Source organism: Panthera leo (assembly GCF_018350215.1).
Source record: "Panthera leo isolate Ple1 chromosome Y unlocalized genomic scaffold, P.leo_Ple1_pat1.1 chrY_random_Un_scaffold_79, whole genome shotgun sequence".
In the NCBI taxonomy this organism is placed as follows: Eukaryota; Metazoa; Chordata; class Mammalia; order Carnivora; family Felidae; genus Panthera; species Panthera leo.
The window spans coordinates 154,525-174,678 of NW_024962233.1; the positions used below are offsets into that span (position 1 = coordinate 154,525).

General features: G+C 36.6%; 1 protein-coding gene across 2 annotated transcripts in view; it reads left to right on the forward strand.

Moving 5' to 3' along the window:
* The window catches only part of LOC122212836 (cullin-4B-like), a 140,352-nt gene that overhangs the window by 16,455 nt on the left and 103,743 nt on the right, over positions 1–20,154 (forward strand). For both annotated transcript variants that reach the window (XM_042926810.1, XM_042926811.1), the window contains one exon: positions 9,511–9,629. In XM_042926810.1, the coding sequence (XP_042782744.1) occupies positions 9,511–9,629 (119 nt within the window). The remainder of the gene's footprint in view (positions 1–9,510; positions 9,630–20,154) is intronic.

Sequence of the window (20,154 nt, forward strand, 5' to 3'; positions counted from 1 at the left end):
GGGAAAGGACTTTTTCGTATGTTAATCCAGAGTATTCTATAATTTTAAGTTTTATTCCTGTCCACAGTATACATTTGGTTATTATTTTTCCTTATCACTTGAAGTGCCTTGTAAATAAATTAAATACATAAAATTTAACTATATTTTAATTTATCTTATTTCATCTCTTTCCATCTCATTTCATTCCATATCATTTAATCTCATTTCATTTCACTTGAAGAGAGAGTGACCCTGATGAGAGGGCCAAAGGGAGAGAGAGAGAATCCTAAGAAGGCTCTACACTTGTTGTTGAACCTGACACAGGCTCAGTCTCATGAACCTGGGATCATGACCTGAGCCACTGAAACCCAGAGTTGGATGTTCAGCTGACTGACCCAACCAGGCACCCCTAACTATTTATTTGACAACAGAAATATAGAGTGGGGAGAGCACCAGTACTGTGAATTTTTCTATTAGAAGGAAATTCATATCATCAGAAAGGTATTTCAGATATTTGAAATTAAAATGAAATAGAGTCAGAAGAACTCATAATTTAAAATTTTTCTATCATCTTATTTTTTTTTTATTTTTGGAATATGAATGCAGCTGGGTGAGGTGTCCAGGACCACCCTCAAGTTCAGCAATTTGCTAAAAAGTACTCCCAAGAATTCAGAAAAGATAATGATGAAACATGTAAGTTGAAATCATCAAAGAGAAGAGGATCATAGAACAAAGTCCAGGCATGAACTTTCAGTGGTCTTCTCCCACTAGGGTTGTACGGACAGAGCTTAACTCTCCTAGAAATTGTGATTGAAAGCATGCATATAGTGTTGCCAAGTAGGGAAACTCACATCACATGGTTGACTTTCAGCATGACTGATCTTAGTGTCCAGTCCCTTCAGAGATCAGGCTGGTATTTCCTGGCCCAAACCCCCCACCATGAGTCACATTTTACCATGAACTGTGTAGCATGGCCCATTGCCCCCCAGTAAATAAAATTTTATCCTGCGTGGTATTCAGAGAGTTTACTGATTACCTTCCAGAAGCTGTATAAAGGCCAGACTTTTCTTTAAGCAAGAGATATCCTTTACTGCACAATAATAGAATGGAATTAGATAAAATTAAAATAATTGTGTTTCTAATCTTGGTCTTAGAATAGAGTGATACTGTAAGCCCCCCATATGACTTACGGACATTTTCACTCTTCTAGGAAACATCTTTGGGATGGGTTTCTACAGGTATAACAGGTGTTTGTCCTTGAAAACCAGTGGGTTTTGTTTGTTTGTTTGTTTGTTTGTTTGTTTGTTTGACTTACTAAATAGATTATTGTTTCTGTGGTAACAGAAAAATGTGCATATCTACAAGGCTTTCCACATAGTTTGTGAAACACCTGAATTAAGGAGAGGATTCTCAGTAAGAATGAGGAAATGTTTTAGTTTTTTCACTGCTGAATGGACAGATGGACATATATTGGATTGGAGAAAATTTGTGAACTCTTGCTTATTAGTGGAAAGAAAAATTCTTGTTTATTAGGATTCCAGATAGTAGTAAACTTCACGGATGCCTATTTATGGGTTAACCATCGTGTACATTATCTGTATCCTTTCATACCTACATCTCTTCTGGGCTTGCAGTCCTCGCAATAATTAAGCTGATGGTCAGGGAACGAAGACTGATTCTAACATGGATGTTAGGCAGACATTTCAGAAGACAAATCACCCATTAGAACATTAGGTATCCCCGAGAAGTTACGAACTAGGGGTGATTTCTGGATCATCTTAATACAAATATTCTTACAAATCTTGGCTTATTTATAGGATTTCCTTATTTAAAATTAAATTTCTCCTTAGAAATGTTATAGGTCCATTGTATCTCAGGCTTTCAGTTGAAGCATTTGTAATTATGTGCAGTCTTATGTAGATCCTCACATTTATATTAAATAAATGCATTTTTAGTAACTTTTTCTAGCTAAAATGAAGTCCCATATCTTCCCCTACCTTCAGTATTCACTAAATACTGACTGAAGATATTTAGGGTACAATTTACTGCAAAGTGAAGGTTCAGAGAAATGGTTGGATCCAGAGAAAACAAAACAAAACAAAACAAAACAACAAAACAAAACAAAACACCCATCCCATGAGTTCATCTACACAGAGGCCACAATAATGGCAAAAATTAAAAGATAAAAGTCTTTCAAGATTCTAGGATATGTGCTGCTGAAATGAGCACAATCTTTCAACATTCTGAAGAAAATTGTTTTCCAAACCAGAAAGTCTACAAGATGCAGCCTTGTTTTATTAATCTAAAATTATGTCTGAGAGATATAGGAAGTATACATTTATAAGCCAACAGTGAAATACCATTACTTCCGATTGTAAGTTTCCTCTTTTGATAAATATACATAACTTAAACTTCACCGTTTTAACTACTTTTAAGCATACATTTCAGTGGCAGTAATTTCATTCACAATATTTGGAGCCATCAGTACCATCCACCTGCGGAACCTTTTAGGAATAGGAATCCTGTATGAGCTAAACAGTGCACTCTAAATATTTTGATGCTTGCATTTTAACTTGTTAACTATTTTCAGTATAGATGTAGTTACAGTGCAGAAGATATGGCAAGTGTCTCTGAAAATGCCTTATTGAGTTATTTGGTGTATTAACTACCTGAACTGCAGGAACAGCCAGCTGCCACTCCAGTGGGCTGCTTGCTGCGTCTTGGAAGCATCTTTATCCCTGCACACTGCTTGCATATGCCTTTTGCAACTTCCTTGGTACTGCGATATCCTTAGCGGGCAAGCTGCCTAGAGATGGGGCAGCTGGATGTGGCTGGAGTGTTTCTTGGCCTGGGAAAGAGTACACACTGCTTTGCGCCACAGACTTATCCCACCAAGATCCCAGAAGCTGTGATGTTGGGCAGCTCCATGCCCAGGCCTAGAACCAGAGGGGCTGCTGATAACTGTAGCACATGGCAATCCAAGAGGACCAGAAGAACATCAACCAAGAGAAGGTGGTGCCTGCTCAATAAACTTGGGAAGGCGTGGCTGTACTGAAGGCCAGGAACCATGCTTTGCGGTGTCACAGCAAAGGCCCAAGACACAACAGATTGCGCCTCTTAAGGATCTTCCTATGCATGATGAACATGCTGCTGTACCTCCCTGGGAAGCAAACAGTAAGCATCCTCCATTTACCAGGCGGATAAAACACAAGAATAGACTGAAAAAGGCCAGATGAATCTTAAAAAAAAAAAAAAAAAATCATGAAAATGTGCTGGCTTTCAATTTAGCTTTTACTTTACCTAGACCAAGAGAACCACTGGTATCTCTTGATTATCCAACGGATAGTAGTTTTGAGTCACCACGCATTACGGACATATCAATTGTACTAGAAGATGGAAACCCAATGAATGTTAAAGAAGTCCTGGATTATCATGAGGATATTGACACATACCTTAGGGAAATGGAGATTAAATGTAAACCTAAAGGGGCACCTGGGTGGCTCTGTCAGTGAAGCGTTAAGTGTCCACTTTGGGCTCAGGTCATAATCTTGCAGTTCATTAGTTCGAGACCCGCTTAGGTCTCTGTCCTGACAGAGCAGAGCCTGGAGCCTACTTCGGATTCTGTGTCTCCCTCTCTCTCTGCCCCTCCTGCACCTGTGCTCTGTCTCTCTGTATCTCAAAAATGAATTCAGTGTTAACTTTTTTTTTAAATGCAGGCCTCAAGTGGGTTACATGGAGAAATCTGTAAGACCTAATAAACAGTTTTCTGTGCTTGTGGACTGGTTTAAATAGGAGAATAGTACAAAGCACAGAATGAGACCCTGCATTTGGCTGTGAACTACATTGATAGATTTCTTTCATCAGTGTCTTTGTGCAGGAAATCTTCACCTTCTGGGCACACTTCTATGCTGTTAGCCTCAAAGTTAGAAGAAATATACCTACTTGCACCAACAGTAAATCAGTTCTCCACCATAACTTGTCCACCAGCAGTCTGCAAACTGCAAAGTTGAAAGTTTAGCAATGTTTCTGTGAGAATTAAGTTTGATAGATACCATACCTAAAGTATTTGCCATTACTAGAGCAGCCTTTCATTTCACACTCCACACAGCCACAGGACAAAGCTGCCCTAGATAATGAGTTCAAAAGACTGGAACTAATATCCTGGAGTTGGTGATACGTCTGTGGGTCCATGTCTGGGTTCTCTCTTCTGTTCTGTTGATCTGAGTGTCTGTTCTTGTGCCAGTGCCATACTGTCTTGATGATTAGAGCTTTTAGTATAGCCTGAAGTCTGGGATTGTGAGGCCTCCTGCTTTGGTTTTCTTTTTCAAGATTGCTTTGGCCATTCAGGGTATTTTCTGGTTCCATACAAATTTTAGGATTGTTTGTTCTAGCTCCGTGAAGAACGCTGGTGTTATTTTGATAGAGATTGCATTGAATATGTAGATTGCTTTAGGTAGTATTGACATTTTAACAATATTTGTTCTTCCTATGGAGCATGGAATCTTTTTCCATTTTTTTTTTTTTGTGTCTTCTGCAATTTGTCTCATAAGCTTTCTATTGTTTTCAGTGTATAGATTTTCTACCTCTTTGGTTAGATGTATTTCTAGGTATTTTATGGGTTTTTGGTGCAACTGAAGAGGGGATCAATTCCTTGATTTGTATTTCTGTCGCTTCACTGTTGGTGTATAGGAATGCAGTTGATTTCTGTGCGTTGAGTTTATATCCTGCAACTTTGTTGAATTCATGAATTAATTCTTGTAGTTTTTGGTGGAATCTTTTGGGTGTTCCATGTAGAGTATCATGTCATCTGTGAAGAGTGAATGTTTGACCTCCTCCTGGCTGATTTGGAAGCCTTTTATTTCTTTGTGTTGTCTGATGGCAGAGGCTAAGACTTCCAATACTATGTCGAGTGACAGTGGTGAGAAAGGACATCCCTGTCTTGTTCCTGACCTTAGGGTCAGGAATTTTTTCCCCATTCTCTCAATTTTTCCCCATTGAGGATGATATTAGCATTGGGTCATTCATATATGGCTTTTATGATTTCGAGGTATGCTCCTTCTATCCCTACTTTCTTGAGGGTTTTTATCAAGAAAGGATGCTGTATTTTGTCAAATGCTTTCTCTGCATTTATTGAGAGGATCGTATTATTCTTGTCCTTTCTTTTATTGATATGGTGAATCATGTTGTGTTGTGGATATTGAACCAGCCCTGTAATCCCCGGTATAAATCCCACTTGGTCATGGTAAATAACTTTCTTAATGTATTGTTGAATCCAGTTGCCTACTATCTTGTTGAGGATTTTGCATCCATGTTCATAATTTTTTTAATGTATTGTTTTAGTGTATTTAATGTATTTTTTCATGTATTGTTGGTTAATACCTTGTTGAGGATTTTGACATCCATGTTCATCAGGGAAATTGGTCTATAGTTCTCCTTTTTAGTAGGGTCTCTGGTTTTGGAATCAAGGTAATGCTGACTTCATAGAAAGAGTTTGGAAGTTTTCCTTCCATTTCTATGTTTTGGAACAGCTTCAAGAGAATAGGTGTTCAGTCTTCCTTAAATGTTTGGTAGAATTCCCCTGGAAAGCCATCTGGCTCTGGACTCTTGTGTTTTGGCAGATTTTTGATTACTAATTCGATTTCCTTACTGGTAATGGGTGTGTTCAAATTTTCTATTTCTTCCTGTTTCAGTTTTGGTAGTGTACACGTTTCTAGGAATATGTCCACTTCTTCCAGATTGCCCCTTTTATTGGCATATAATTGCTCGTAATGTTCGCTTATTATGGTTTTTATTTCTGCTGTGTTTGTTGTGATCACTCTTCTTTCATTCTTGATTTTATTTATTTGGGTCCTTTTCTTTTTCTTCTTGATCAATCACTCTAGTTTATCAATTTTGTTAATTCTTTCAAAGAAGAAGCTTCTGGTTTCATTGTTCTGTTCTACTGTTTGGTTGGTTGGTTGGTTGGTTGGTTGGTTGGTTGGTTGTTTTCGATAACATTAATTTCTGCTCTGATCTTTATTATTTCCTGTCTTCTGCTGGTTTTGGGTTTTATTTGCTGTTCTTTTTCCAGCTCCATAAGGCGTAAGGTTAGGTTGTGTCTCTGCGATCTTTCTTCCTTCTTTAGGAAGGCCTGGATTGCTGTGTACTTTCCTCTTATGACCTCCTTTGTTGCATCTCAGAGGTTTTGGGATGTGGTATTATCATTTTCATTGACTTCGATATGCTTTTTAATTTCCTTCTTAACTGCTGGGTTAGCGCATTCATTCTTTAGTAGGATGTTCTTCAGTCTCCAAGTATTTGTTACCTTTCCAATGTTTTTTTTCTTGTGGTTGATTTTGAGTTTCATAGTGTTGTGGTCTGAAAATATGCACGGTGTGATCTCTATACTTTTGTACTTACTTAGGGCTGATTTGTGTCCCAGTGTATGGTCAATTCTGGAGAACGTTCCATGTGCACCTGTGAAGAATGTATATTCTATTGCTGTAGGATGAAATGTTCTGAATATATCTGTGAAGTCCATCTGGTCCAGTGTGTCATTCAAAGCCATTGTGTCCTCCTTGATATTTTGATTAGACGATCTGTCCATTGCTGTGATTGGGGTGTTGAAGTCTCCTACTATAACGGTATTACTATCAATGAGTTTCTTTATGTTTGTGATTAATTGAATTAAATATTTGGGTGCTGCCTCATTTGGCGCATCAATGTTTACAATTGTTAGGTCTTCCTGGTGGGTAGACCCCTTGGTTATGACATAATGCCTTTTCTTCATCTCTCGATACATTATTTATTTTAAAGTCTAGATTGCCTGATAGAAGTGTGGCTATTCTGGCTTTCTTTTCTTGACCATTAGCACGATAGATGGTTCCCCATCCCCTTTTCAATCTAAAGGTGTCTTTAGGTCTCAAGTGTGTCTCTTGTAAACAGCATATAGATGGTAATTGTTTTCTTACCCATTCTGTTACCGTATGTCTTTTGATGGGAGCATTGAGTACATTGACATTTAGAGTGAGTACTGACAGATACTAATTTATTGCCATTATAAAGCTTGTAGAATTGGAGTTTCTGGTGATCTCCTCTGGTTCTTTCTTTCTTGATTTTGGTATGTATGTATGTATGCATGTGTGTGTGTGTGCATATACATGTGTGTGTGCGTGTGTATATATATTTGTATATATGTATACATATATGTGTGTGTGTATGTATATATGTATGTGTGTGTGTATACATACATTTTTTTTTCATCTTTTCTCCCCTCGGAGAGTCCCCCTTAAAATTTTTTGCAGGGCTGGTTTAGTGGACACAAACTCCTTTAATTTTTGTTTGTCTGGGAATCTTTATCTTTCCTTTTATTTTGAATGACCATCTTGCTGGATAAAGAATTCTTGGCTGTCTATTTTTCTGATTCAGCACATTAAAATATCCTGCCACTCCTTTCTGGCCTGCCAAGTTTCTGTGGATAGGTCTGCTGCAAACCTGTTCTGTCTTCCCTTACAGTTTAGGGACTTTTTTCCCTTGCTGCTTTGATGAGTCTCTCCTTGCCTGACTGTTTTGTGAATTTGACTATGATATGCCTTGTTGAGGGTCAGTTTTTATTGAATCTAATGAGGGTCCTCTGTGCTTCCTGGATTTTGATGTCTGGGTCTTTCCCCAGGTTAGCAAAGTTTTCTGCTGTGATTTGCTCACTTAACCCTTCTACCCCTATTTCTCTCTCTTCCTCCTCTGGGACCCCTGTGATTCTGATGTCGTTACTTTTTAATGAGTCACTGATTTCTCGAATTCTTAAATCGTGCTTTTTTGCCTTAATCTCCCTCTTTTTCTCTGCTTTTTTATTCTCTGTAAATTTGTCGTCTATATCGCTGATTCTCTTTTCTGCCTCATCCATGCTTGCTGCCCGTGCATCCATCCGTGATCACAGCTCAGTTATAGCATTTTTAATTTAACTCTGGGTATTTTTTTACTTCTTTTATCTCTGCACAAAGGGACTGTAGTCTATTTTGGACTCCAGCCAGTATTCATATTATCGTGATTCTAAATTCTGGTTCAGACGTCTTGCTTGTATCTGTGTTGGTTAAATCCCTGGCTGTCGTTTCTTCGTGCTCTTTCTTTTGGGGTGAATTCCTGATGAATTCTGTGGTTCAGGTTGTGCAGAGTGTTGTGTTAATCCTCCAATCAGTTTTGTAGGTGTGTAGGATGGTTCAGTGTTCATCTCAACAATAATATTTTATAATGTAAATTGAAAATAGAGATTTGTAAATAATGAGGCCCCAAATGTGGAAAACTAAGATATTTTTCTATTCAAGTCCTATCTTTGGATTTAAGAAATATTTCACTACCAAAGTCCTACTTGTCTTTAAAACATTGATATATAATTTACATGTCATAAAATCAGTCTGTTTTAACACACATATTTGATTGGTTTTTAGTATATTAATGACAGTGTGCAGTCATTGCCCCTGTGCAGTTTAGAACAACTTTTTAATGATTGACAGTTTTCAGTTTACCGTGACAGTTTTAATGCTTAGAAATGCCAGTAAAAAATCTACAACCGAATATGTCATCTGTTATAGCTTTTTTCATTTTCTGTTTTTATAACGAATTTAAATTTGAACAGAAAACGATTTATACTTCACATAAACCATAATAATAAATGGTAAACTGGTAGTATGGATTGATTAAAAAGGTAGGAATTTATCAACACAGTTACTGGGAAGTGAGAGGTGAACTAAAATAGCATAGTTTTTAGATCTCCAAAGTTGAGGAATGCTGAAAAGTTATTAATTTATAAATTGGCAGATACTAGCAAATTATGATATTTTATTAACCTTAGTTTCTTTATTTTATATGTTCAGTATGGTATATATATTTCTAGGATAGAGTTGGCAGAAAGTTTCTTTGGACGGTGAGGGTTCTTCAGGTAATGTCGAATAGAGAAAAGCAACGTGTCGATAGTGATGTATTCTGATGCTGAACACGTGGCTTTTTAGAAGCAAATATATTGCTATATGTCTTTTGCATTCTGGGGTTTTTATGCTTGTTTATTTATTTATAGAATGATTATATTTGTCCATGTATTTGGGTATATTGTATACCTTCCTGTTCTTATGTAAAAATCAGTATCTGGCACTTAATCAGATATTTAATGTGTCTAATTAAAGTTCTATTTAAAATCTGTAATTTTCTAATTCATGCACAGTAATATCTATATTACAAACTTATTTACTATAAATTTATGTGATGTATGTTTTACGGCAATAATACGAAATACACAGTGGTTTACAAGACAGCATTTATGACAGTGGAAAAACAAATAGTCCAGAGGAATAAATTACACTCTTTTTTCTGCCATCCATCTAATTATTTCTTAATAAACACTTACTGATACGACACTTACTTGCAAAGTTTAGGACTGTAGCATTTTTAATCCAGAGTAAATGTCTTGAATGTAACAATCTCAAATTAATGTATCATTTAACGTATATCTGAGGTGGGTATTTGTATTGCTAATTTTGCTTTCATGTTTCTAATATTCAGGCTTAAGCTTTCTTCTTGATGAAAATAGAATTGAGGATTTGTCTTTAGTCTACCAAGTATTCAGTAAGATAGAATGTGGCTTTCAAGTTCTTCTCCAGCATTGGATTGAGTATATCAAGGTATTTATTTAAAGAAGATGCTGCATTAAGTAATTTAGATTATTTACGGCTAATTTTTCCCCCTTTAATAATGTATTGTTTTTAATTTAGAACTTTCTATCTTTAAGAAATGTTTAACTTGAAATTGATGAAGAATCTATGCTCTAAGCCTTCTTGAAACTCTTATTTCTCTGTATATGTAAAGTCTTGCTCCCCCAAATAATACTTGCATTTTGAAGGGGAAGAGTGGGGACATTATTTACTGGTGTAACATTTTCTTTTAGTGCCTCACATTTCTTTTACCACCTTAAATTTCTACTCTTCTGTTTAATAACAAGAATTTGTTATTGAAAAAGTCTGTAAGCATAAATTGTCTCAGAGAAACAGCGGGGAGAGAGTCCTCACCAGCCGAGTGTCCTCGTAAGTTCAATGTTTTTCAGTGAGTAATTAACTAATGTTTTGTAAGTGGTAGACTAACATGAAATTTATTATTTTAACCATTTAGAGATAGGAAATTGGGTGAAATTTAGTTAATTCTTAGATACAAACAATAGACGTAGAGACGGACAGAAAGTAGCTTAATAGATGCCAGAGGCTAAGAGGGGAAATGAAAGGAGCAGCTGCGTAAGTGTTGCTGGTTTCCACAAGCATCCTCCCTATTTAGCTCTGGAATATGTTCATGACTTTTTACAGAATCCTAGTAGACATTGAGCAGTCACTTTACGTACCTTCTCCCTGGAGGCTTTGGCAATTACTAATCAACTTTCTGTGAATACTGATTTTTCTGTTTTGGTTATTGCCTAGCAGTTAAATCGTATGATACGTGGGTTTTTGTTTCTGCATTCCTTTACACAGGATGATCTGTCATCAATGTTATAGGAGTCTTTTATCATTTTTGGTGTCAAAATAATATTCCACTGTATATCTGTACTGCATTTCGTTCATCAGTTTGTAAGTGGATGCACACTTGGATTGTTTCCACCTTTTGATTCCCACCTTTACTATGGGGGGGGGGGACAGGTATTGGGAATTGTTCTTAATTTAAAGTTTTATATAACTTCCAGTTAGTTAGCATACACTATAATATTAGTGTCAGGTGTACAGTATAGAGATTCAGTCCTTCTGTACAATACATGTGCTCATCACAAGTACCTATCTAATGCCCATCACCTATTTAAGCCATAACTACCTCCCTTACCACCTCTCTTCTATTCTCTAGAGTTAGAAATCTATTTCCAGTCTGTTTCTCTTTCATTTCTGCCTTTGCTCATTTGTTTAGTTTGTTAAGTTCTACACGTGGTTGAAATCATATGGTATTTCCCTTTCTCTGACTAACTTATGTTGCTTCTAGCTCCAAACATGTCATTACAAATGGCAAGATTTTATTCTTTTTTATGGCTTATATTCCATTTTGTGTGTAGATCACTACATTCTTTTAATTTTTTAAGTTCTTTTTAAATTTAAAATTTAAAATTTAAATTTAAATTTTTTAAAAAATTAAATTAAATTCTTTTAATTTTTTAATGTTTATTTTTGAGAGAGAGAACACAAGTTGGGGAGGGGCAGAGAGAGGGGGAGACAGAATCTGAAGCAGGCTCCAGCCTCTGAGCTGTCAGCACAGAGCCTGATGCAGGGCTTGAACTCACAAATTGCGAAATCATGACCTGAGACAAAGTCAGATGTGTAACCGACTGAGCCACCCATGCTTCCCTACATATATAGGTACTTTTTTACTCAAAGTTGGTGAACATATGGACAGTTTCCATATTTTGCCTGTTATAAATAATAATAATAATAATAATAATAATAATAATAGTAATAATAAATGCTGTAAACATTGGGGTGCATGCATCACTTTGAATTAGTGTTTTTGTATTGTTTGGGTAAGTACCCAGCAGTGCAGTTGCCGGATTATATAGTCTATTTTTACCTTTTTGAGAATCTGCATACTGTTTCCTAGAGTGCCTTCACCAGTTTTTTCTCTTTCTCTCTTTCTTTCTCTCTTTTTCTCTCTCTTTCTCTCTGTCTCTCTCTCTCTTTCTTTCCCTCCCTCCCTCCCTCCCTCCCTTCCTTCCTTCCTTTTCTTTATTTCTTTCCTTCTTTTTCTTTCTCTTTCTTTTCTGCTTTTTCTTTCGTTTTGATTGCTGAGGGTATGACTTTTACTACCGTGCTGAATGACGTTAGTGGAGAGTGGACATCCCTTTCTTGTAAAGGGAAAACTATCAGTTTTTCTTCATTGAGGATGATTCTAGCTATGTGTTTTTCATAATTGTCCTTTTTTATGTTGAAGTATATTCCCTGTAAATATTCTTTATTAAGGATTTTTATCATGAGTGGATGTTTTTTTTTTTTTTTGGCAAATGCTTTTCTGTATCTGTTGAGATGATTATATGGTTCTTATCCTTTTCTTTATTAATGTGGAGTGTCATGTAGATTTGTGAATATTGAGCCAACCTTGAAACCCAGGAATAATCTGGTGAATGATTATTTTAATAAATTGTTGGATTATATTTGCTAGTATTTTATTGCGAAGTTTTGCATCCATGTCCATCAGGGATGTGGCCTGTAGTTCTCTTTCTCAGTGTAGTCTTCCTCTTATTTGGAATCAAGATAAAGCTGGTCTCATAGTATGAGTTTGGAAGATATCCTTCCTTTTCTTTGTTTTGGAATAGTTTGAGAAGAATAGGTATTAACTCTTTTATTTTTTTATGTTTTTAATATGAAATTTGTTGTCAAATTGGTTTCCATGCAACACCCAGGACTCATACTCAATACCCATCACCCACCCTTCCCTCCCTCCCACCACCCCTCCCTCCCATCCCCCATCAACCCTCAGTTTGTTCGCAGTTTTTAAGAGCCTCTCATGTTTTGGCTCCCTCCCTCTCTAACCTCTTTTTTATTTCGTCCCCTCCCCCGTGGTCTTTTGTTAACTTTCTCAGGATCCACATAAGAGTGAAAACATATGGTATCTGTCTTTCTCTGTATGACTTATTTCACTTAGCATAACACTCTCCACTTCCATCCACAATGCTACAAAAGGCCATATTTCTTTCTTTCTCATTGCCACGTAGTATTCCATTGTGTATACAAACACAACTTCTTTATCCATTTGTCAGTTGATAGACATTTGTGCTCTTTCCATAATTTGGCTATTGTTGAAAGTGCTAGTATAAACATTGGGGTAAAAGTGCCCCTATGCATCCAGCACTCCTGTATCCCTTGGTATTAACTGTTTTAAATGTTTAGTATAATTCATCTGTGAAACCGTCTGTCCCTAGACTTAGTTTATTTGGAAAGTTTTTGATGACGGATTCAGTTTCTTTTTGGTTATTGACCTGCTCAGGTTTTCACTTTTTTGTGTTTGTTTTTCATTTTCGCAGCTTATGTTTCAAAGAATTTATCTATTTCTTCTAGTTTGTCCAATTTTTTGGCCTATAGTTTTTCTAATATTCTTTTTTTTTTAAATAATTTTGTGGCGTTGGTTGTTATTTCTCTACTTTTATTTGTGATTTTATTTATTTGGGTCCATTCTTTTTTCATTTTGATAAGCTTGGCTAGCGGTGTATCTTCTTTTTTTTTCGAAGAACTAGCGCCTGGTTTCATGGAGTTGTCTGATTTTTTTCTATATCATTTATTTCTGCTCTGGTCTTTATTATTTGCTTCCTTCTGTTGGCTTTAAAACTGCTTTCGTAGTATCCCAAAGGTTTTGTACTGTTGTGTTTTCATTTTCATTTGTTTCCATGTATTTTTTTTTTATTTCTTCCTTAATTTCCTTTTATTGGAGAATTTAGTCAACTTACATCCAAAGTAATTATTGATAAATATGTACTTAGTAACATTTTGTTGCTTTTTTTGTTTCTGGACATTGTGTCTCTGTCACTTTTGATATCTCCTTTGCTCTCAAGGAGTCCCCTTTAATATTTCTTTTAGGGCTGGTTTAGTTTTATTTGTCTGGGAAACTAATTTGTCAAATTCCTTTAGTTTTATTTGGGAAACTCTTTATCTGTCCCTCTCTTCTGAATGATACCTTCCTGGATAGACTATTCTTGCCTGTAGGTTTTTCCCATTCAGTATATTGTATATATCATCATTCCACGGCCTTCTGGCTTGCTAACTTTCTGTTGAGAGATCTGCAGCTAGCCTTCTGGGTCTTTCCTTGTATAGTAGGGACTTTGTTGTCTTGCTGCTTTCAGGATTTTTTAATGCTATATTTTGCAAGTTTAATTGCAACATACCTTGGCGTTGTCCTGATCTTGTTGATTTTGATGGGGATTCTCTGTGTTTCCTGAATCCTGGATTTGCATGTCTGTTTCCTTCCCCACATTAGGGAAGTTTTGAGCTATTATTCCTCAAATAAATTTTCTTCCCCCTTTTCTCTCTCTCCTTTTTCTGGAACTCCTATAATATGGGTGTTATTACATTTGATGGAGTCACTGAGTTCTTGAAATCTATTCTCATGTTCCGTAATTATTCTTTCTTTTGTTCAGCTTTATTATTTTCCATTTTTCTTCTCTAGGTCACTAAGTTATTTATTTCCTCATTCCAGTGCACTGTTCATTATATGAAGTGGGTTTTTAATCTCATCTGTTGCATCTTTCATTTTTGATGGATTCATTTTTAACACTTTTATCTCTGTGGTAAGGATGTCCCTGAGGTCTTCTGTTGTTTTGAATCCCAGCTTGTTTCCTTACAGATGTTCTAAATTCTCCATCAAGTATGTCATTTATATCTGTTTCACTTAGATCTCTACTTGCCTTATCTTGTTCTTTCATTTGGAATAAATTCTTCCATGTTCACATTTTGTCTTCATTTCTGCCTCCTTCTCTGTGTTATAAAACACACTTATGGCTCCCTATCCTGAGAGTCGTGGCTTTATGAAGAAGAGGTCATGTAGTACCCAGGGCCTGCCACTTTAGGGAGGGTCTCCACTGTGCTGTGAGTACTTTGCCATTGTGTAGTACTCCTCTGTCTTTCTGACATATCTCCAGAGGCTGCTTTTGGTCTTTGGAAAGAATGTGGTGTGTGCTCTGGTATGCTTGTGACATGAGGGCCGACGCCACTTTTACCAGAACTGAAGCCTTGCAGGACTCTCTGGTTGGGAGATGTGGTGTGGGCAGGGGTTTATGCTGACTTTCTGTGGGAGGACCTGGCATGCCACACTGGGACTGAGGCATGCTTGACTGAGAAAGGTGGTCTTGTCATAGTGTAGGGGTGTGCAACTTGGTGTAGCAAGTTAGGCAGTCATTGTAGGTTCCAGTTGGTTCTGGGTTTATGGTGAGGACTGGGGAAAGGAAATGAGGCTAGCCAGATCCTTTGTTCCTAGAGAGGTATCTGTGTGAATGCTGAATGCTGCCTCTCAGGGATAAACTCCAATAAGAGTGACTGAATAATGCCCGCGCCCCTCCCTCCCCATGCCTCAGGTGACCTTCTAATCATTGTTTCCATGCCATCTACCTGCAAGTTGTTTGCCTGTATTTTCTCCAGGAGCAGTGCAGTACCCCTGGGCCCCATCTCAGCCAGCTGCTCCGACCTTTAATATTTGAGCCCCATTGGTTGCAAGAACTCAGAAAATTCAGACCCTCATTTTCCCACACAGTGGTTTTGGGAGTCTTCCTCTGTAGCTCCATTCTCTCATTCTTCTCTGGGACCAGGACCTCTGTAGCACCCTCTTTCCATTTCTACCCTAAACCACATCTCTGCACTTTCCTCCTTACTCAGTGTGGCCTCTTCTCTCCCTCTAGTTGTGGAGTTTGTTCTGTGAGTTTTCAGGTCAATGTCTGGGATATTTAGGATTACTTGATAACTATCTAGTTGTGTTCCTGTGTTGATGGGAGCCTGAGGTCCTCCTGCTCTGCTTCTGTCTCCCTCCAAGATTGGGAATAGGTTCTTAGGAACTTTTGTATTTACATGAGATATACAAATATCCCTTGATATTGTTTGAATAAATGGTGTTTTCAGTGCATACCTGGAAATGGAATTGTTCTGTCATAGTCTAAAAAGTGGAATTGCTATGTTACATTGTAATTGAATAATCATTAGACTGTTTTCCACGGAGGTGTAACATATTTTATTGCCATGGTGCTGTTTTCCATTTTCTTCCATTTGTTGAAAAGGTTGAAGATGTACTGGAATTCATTTTTTTTTTATGTCTTTGTTGTATTTGGAGGAAAAAGGCATCTGCATCCTGTGCTTTCCTTTGATTACAGTTTTTTTTTTTTAACTTGACTAATCTCTTACTTTAGGTCTATTTAGCTTATTTCTTTTTTCCACATTGGTAGATTTTGTGCTTCTCAAAATGGGTCCCTGTCCATCTAGGTTATCTAATTTGTTGTTGTGAAATTGTTTACTCTTTGACCAACATCTCTACATTTCCTCCAACTCCAACTTCTGGAAATCACCGTTCTACTCTATATTTCTTTGAGCTCTATTTTTTAGTTAGGTTCCACATATACATGATACCGTAAAGTATTTTTCTTTATGTCTCTGGCTTATTTAACTTAGCATATATCTTCCAGGTTCATCCGTTTTTTGCAAATGGCAGGATTTTCTTCTTTTGTTTAAGTTACTTATTCATTTTTAAGTTATTTATTTAATTTATTATTTATATTTATATTTATATTAATATATATTTAAATATTTATTTATTTATTTATTTATTTATTTACTTACTTACTTACTTACTTACTTACTTACTTCAGGCTCCCATCAACACAGGAACACAACTAAATAATTATCAAATAATCCTAAATATCCCAGACATTGACCAGAAAACTCCCAGAACAAACCCCTCCCAAACAGAGGGGCCATCTGGATGGCCTCTTTGGGAAAGTGTCTTTTGTCATGTCTTTTGCCCATTTCTTCACTGGATTATTTGTTTTTTTGGTGTTGAGTTTGATGTTGTTTATACATTTTAGATATTACCCTTTATGTCCTTTGCAAATACCTTCTTCCATTCCACTGTGTTCCTTACAGTTTTGTTGATTGTTTCCTTTGCTGTGGAGAAGATTTTTATCTTCGTGAGGTCCAGTAGTTCAGTTTTGTTTTTGTTTCCCTTGCCTCTGGAACAATATCTAAGAAGTTGGTGCAGCCAAGGTCAAAATGGTTGTTGCCTGTGTTTCCTTCTAGGATTTGATGGCTTCCTGTCTTACATTTGGGTCTTTCATCCACTTGAGTTCATTTTCATGTATGTTGTAAGAGAGAGGTCCAGGTTCATTCTTCTGAATGTTGCTGCTGTCCAGTTTTCCCAACACCATTTGCTGAAAAGACTGTCTTTTTTCCACTGGATACAATTTCATGTTTGTAAAAGACTAGTTAGCCATACATTTATGGGTCCGCTTATGGGTTTTCTTTCCTAATCCATTGATCCATGTGTCTGTGTTTGTGCAATACCATACTGTATTGATGATTACAGCTTGGCAGTATACCTTGAAGTCCAGAGTTGTGATACCTCTAGTTTTGGTTTTCTTTTTTATTTTAACATTACTTTGATTATTTGGGGTCTTTTCTGGTCCTGTAAACATTTTAGAATTGTCTGTTCTAGCTCTCTGAATGTTTCTGGGGTTAGTTTGATAGGGATTGAATTGACTGTGTGGATTGCTTTGGGTAGAATCGACATTTTAACAATATTTGTTTTCTCAGTTCAGGAGCATGGAATATTTTTCCATTTCTTTGTGTTTTGTATTTCTTTTCATAAACTTCCTATACGTTTCATCATATTGGATATTTTACCTATTTGGTTTGGTTTATTCCTAGGTATTTTATGGTTTTTGGAGCAATTGTATACGGGACTGATTCCTTGATTTCTCTTCTGCTTTATTATTGGTGTATAGAAATACAGCCAGTTTCTTTGCATTGACTTATATCTGGCATCTATGCTTATTCCAGTCAGTTTTAACAGTTTTTGGTGGAGATTTTCAAGAGTTCCACATAGGGTATCATGTAATCTGTGAAAGTGAATTTTGACTTCGTTCTTGCCAGTTTGTATGCCGTCTATTCTTTTTTGTTGTCTGATTGCTGAGGCATGCACTTCCAACACTATATTGAACAACAGTGGTGAGAGCGGACATCCCTGTCATGTTCCTGACTATAGGGGGAATACCCTAAGTTCTTCCCCATTGAGGATGATAATAGGTGTGGATATTTTGTTTATGGCCTTTATATTGTTGAGGAATGTTAATTCTATCTCTACTTTTGAGTTTTCATTAAGAAAAGATGTTGTATTTTGTCAAACGCTTTTTCTGCATCTGTTGAGAGGATCATATAGTTCTTATCCTTTCTCTTTTTGATGGAGTGTATCACATTGAGATAATTGCAGATAGTGAGCCAGTCTTGCAGTCCAGGAATAAATTCCACTTGATCATGGTGAATAATTCTTTTAATATATTATTGCATTTGTTTTTCTAGTGTCTCGTTGAGAGTTTTTGCATCCGTGTTCGTCAGGGAAATTGGTCTGTAGTTTTCCTTTTTAGTGTTTTTTGTTTTTTAGGGTTTTAAAATCTAGGTGATGCTGGATTCATAGAATGAATATGGACGTTTTCCTTATTAACTCTTCTTGAAATGTTGGTAGAATGCCCTTAAGAAGTCATCTGTCTTTGGACTTTTGGTTTTTTGGGAAATATTTTATTACTTACTCAGTGTCTTTACTGGCTGTGATTTTGTTCAAATTTTCTATTGCTCTTTCAGTGTTGTTAGTTTGTGTCTTTATTGGAATTTGTCCATTTTTTTCCACATTGCCCAGTTTGTTGGCATATAATTTCTTATAATAGTCACTAATTATTATTTGTGTGTCTGTGGTGTTGGTTGTGATACCTCCTCTTTCATTTGTGATTTTGATCTCTCCTCTTTTATTTGTGACTTTATGTATTTGGGTCCTTTCTGTTTTCTTTCTGGGCTTTATCAATTGTGTTAATTCTTTCAAAGAACCAGATCCTGGTTTTGTTGATCTGTTGTACTTTTTTTGTTATTTCAGTACCATGGATTTCTGCTCTAATCTTTATTATGTCTCTTCCTCTGCTGGATTTTGAGCATTATTTCTTTTACCCAACTCCTTTAGGTATAAGGTGTTTTTGAGATGTTTCTTCCTTCTTCAGGAATGTTTGAATTGCTATGTGCTTCCTGCATCCCAGAATTTTGAACTGTTGTGTTTTCATATACTTAGGCTTCCATATACTTTTTAATTTGCTTTTTAATTTGGTCGTTAATTTCTAGGTTAACCCTTTGATTCTCTCCCTCTCTCTCAAGTTATATATATAACTTGAATTCTTTTTATAAAAATATAATTTATGAATTCTCTTTATATCTTATGTATTTGTATTTGTATGTTTATATAAAAAATAAATATATATTTTTACACATTTATATTTATTTATACATACGTATATAATTGTATTTATATACATATACATACATACGTGTGTATGTACATTATTTATACATATGTATACAATGTATTTTTAAATTGATATCTGTACAATACCAGTGCTCATCCCAACAGGTGCCCTCATCAATGCCCATGACCCACTTTCCCCTCTCCCCCACCCCCAATCAACCCTCAGATTGTTCTCAGTATTTAAGAGTCTCATGGTTTACCTACTTCCCTCCCTGTAACTTTTTTTGCCCCTTCTCATCACCCATGGTCTTCTGTTAAGTTTCTCAGGATCCACATATGAGTGAAACATAATGGTATTTGTCTTTCTCTGCCTGACTTTATTTCACTTAGCATAATACTCTCCAGCTCCATCCACCTTGCCACAAATGGCCAGATTTCATTCTTTCTCATTGCCAAGTAGTATCCCATTGTATATGTAAACCACATCTTCTTTATCCATTTGTCAGTTGACGGACACTTAGGCTCTTTCCATAATGCGGCTGTTGTTGAAGGTGCTGCTATAAACATTGGGGTCCAAGTGCCCTTATGCATCATTACTCCTGTAACGCTTGGGTAAATTCCTAGCAGTGCTTTTGTTGGGTCATAGGGTAGTTCTAGTTTTCATTTTTTGAGGAACCTCCACACTGTTTTCCACAGCAGCTACACCAGTTTGCATTCCCACCGACAGTGCAAGAGATTCCCATTTCTCCACATCCTCTCCAGCATCTGTAGTCTCCTGATTTGCTCATTTTAGCCACTCTGACTGGAGAGAGGTGGTATCTGAGCCTGGTTTTGATTTGTATTTCCCTGATGAGGAGTGACATAGAGCATCTTTTCATGTGCCTGTTGGCCATATGGATGTCTTCTTTAGAAAAGTGTCTATTCATGTCTTCTGCTCATTTCTTCACTGGATTATTTGTTTTCCAGGTATGGGGTCTGGTGAGTTCATTATAGATTTTGGGTACTAGCCCTTTGTCCCATACGTCATTATAAATATCTTTTCCCATTCCGTTGGTTGCCTTCTATTTTTGTTGATTGTTTCCTTTGAAGTGCAGAAGCTCTTTGTCTACACGAGGTCCCAATAGTTCATTTTTGCTTTTAATTCCCTTCCTTTTGAGATGCATTGAGTAAGAAATTGTTGCAGCTGAGGTCAGAGAGGTTTTTTTCCTGCTTTCTCCT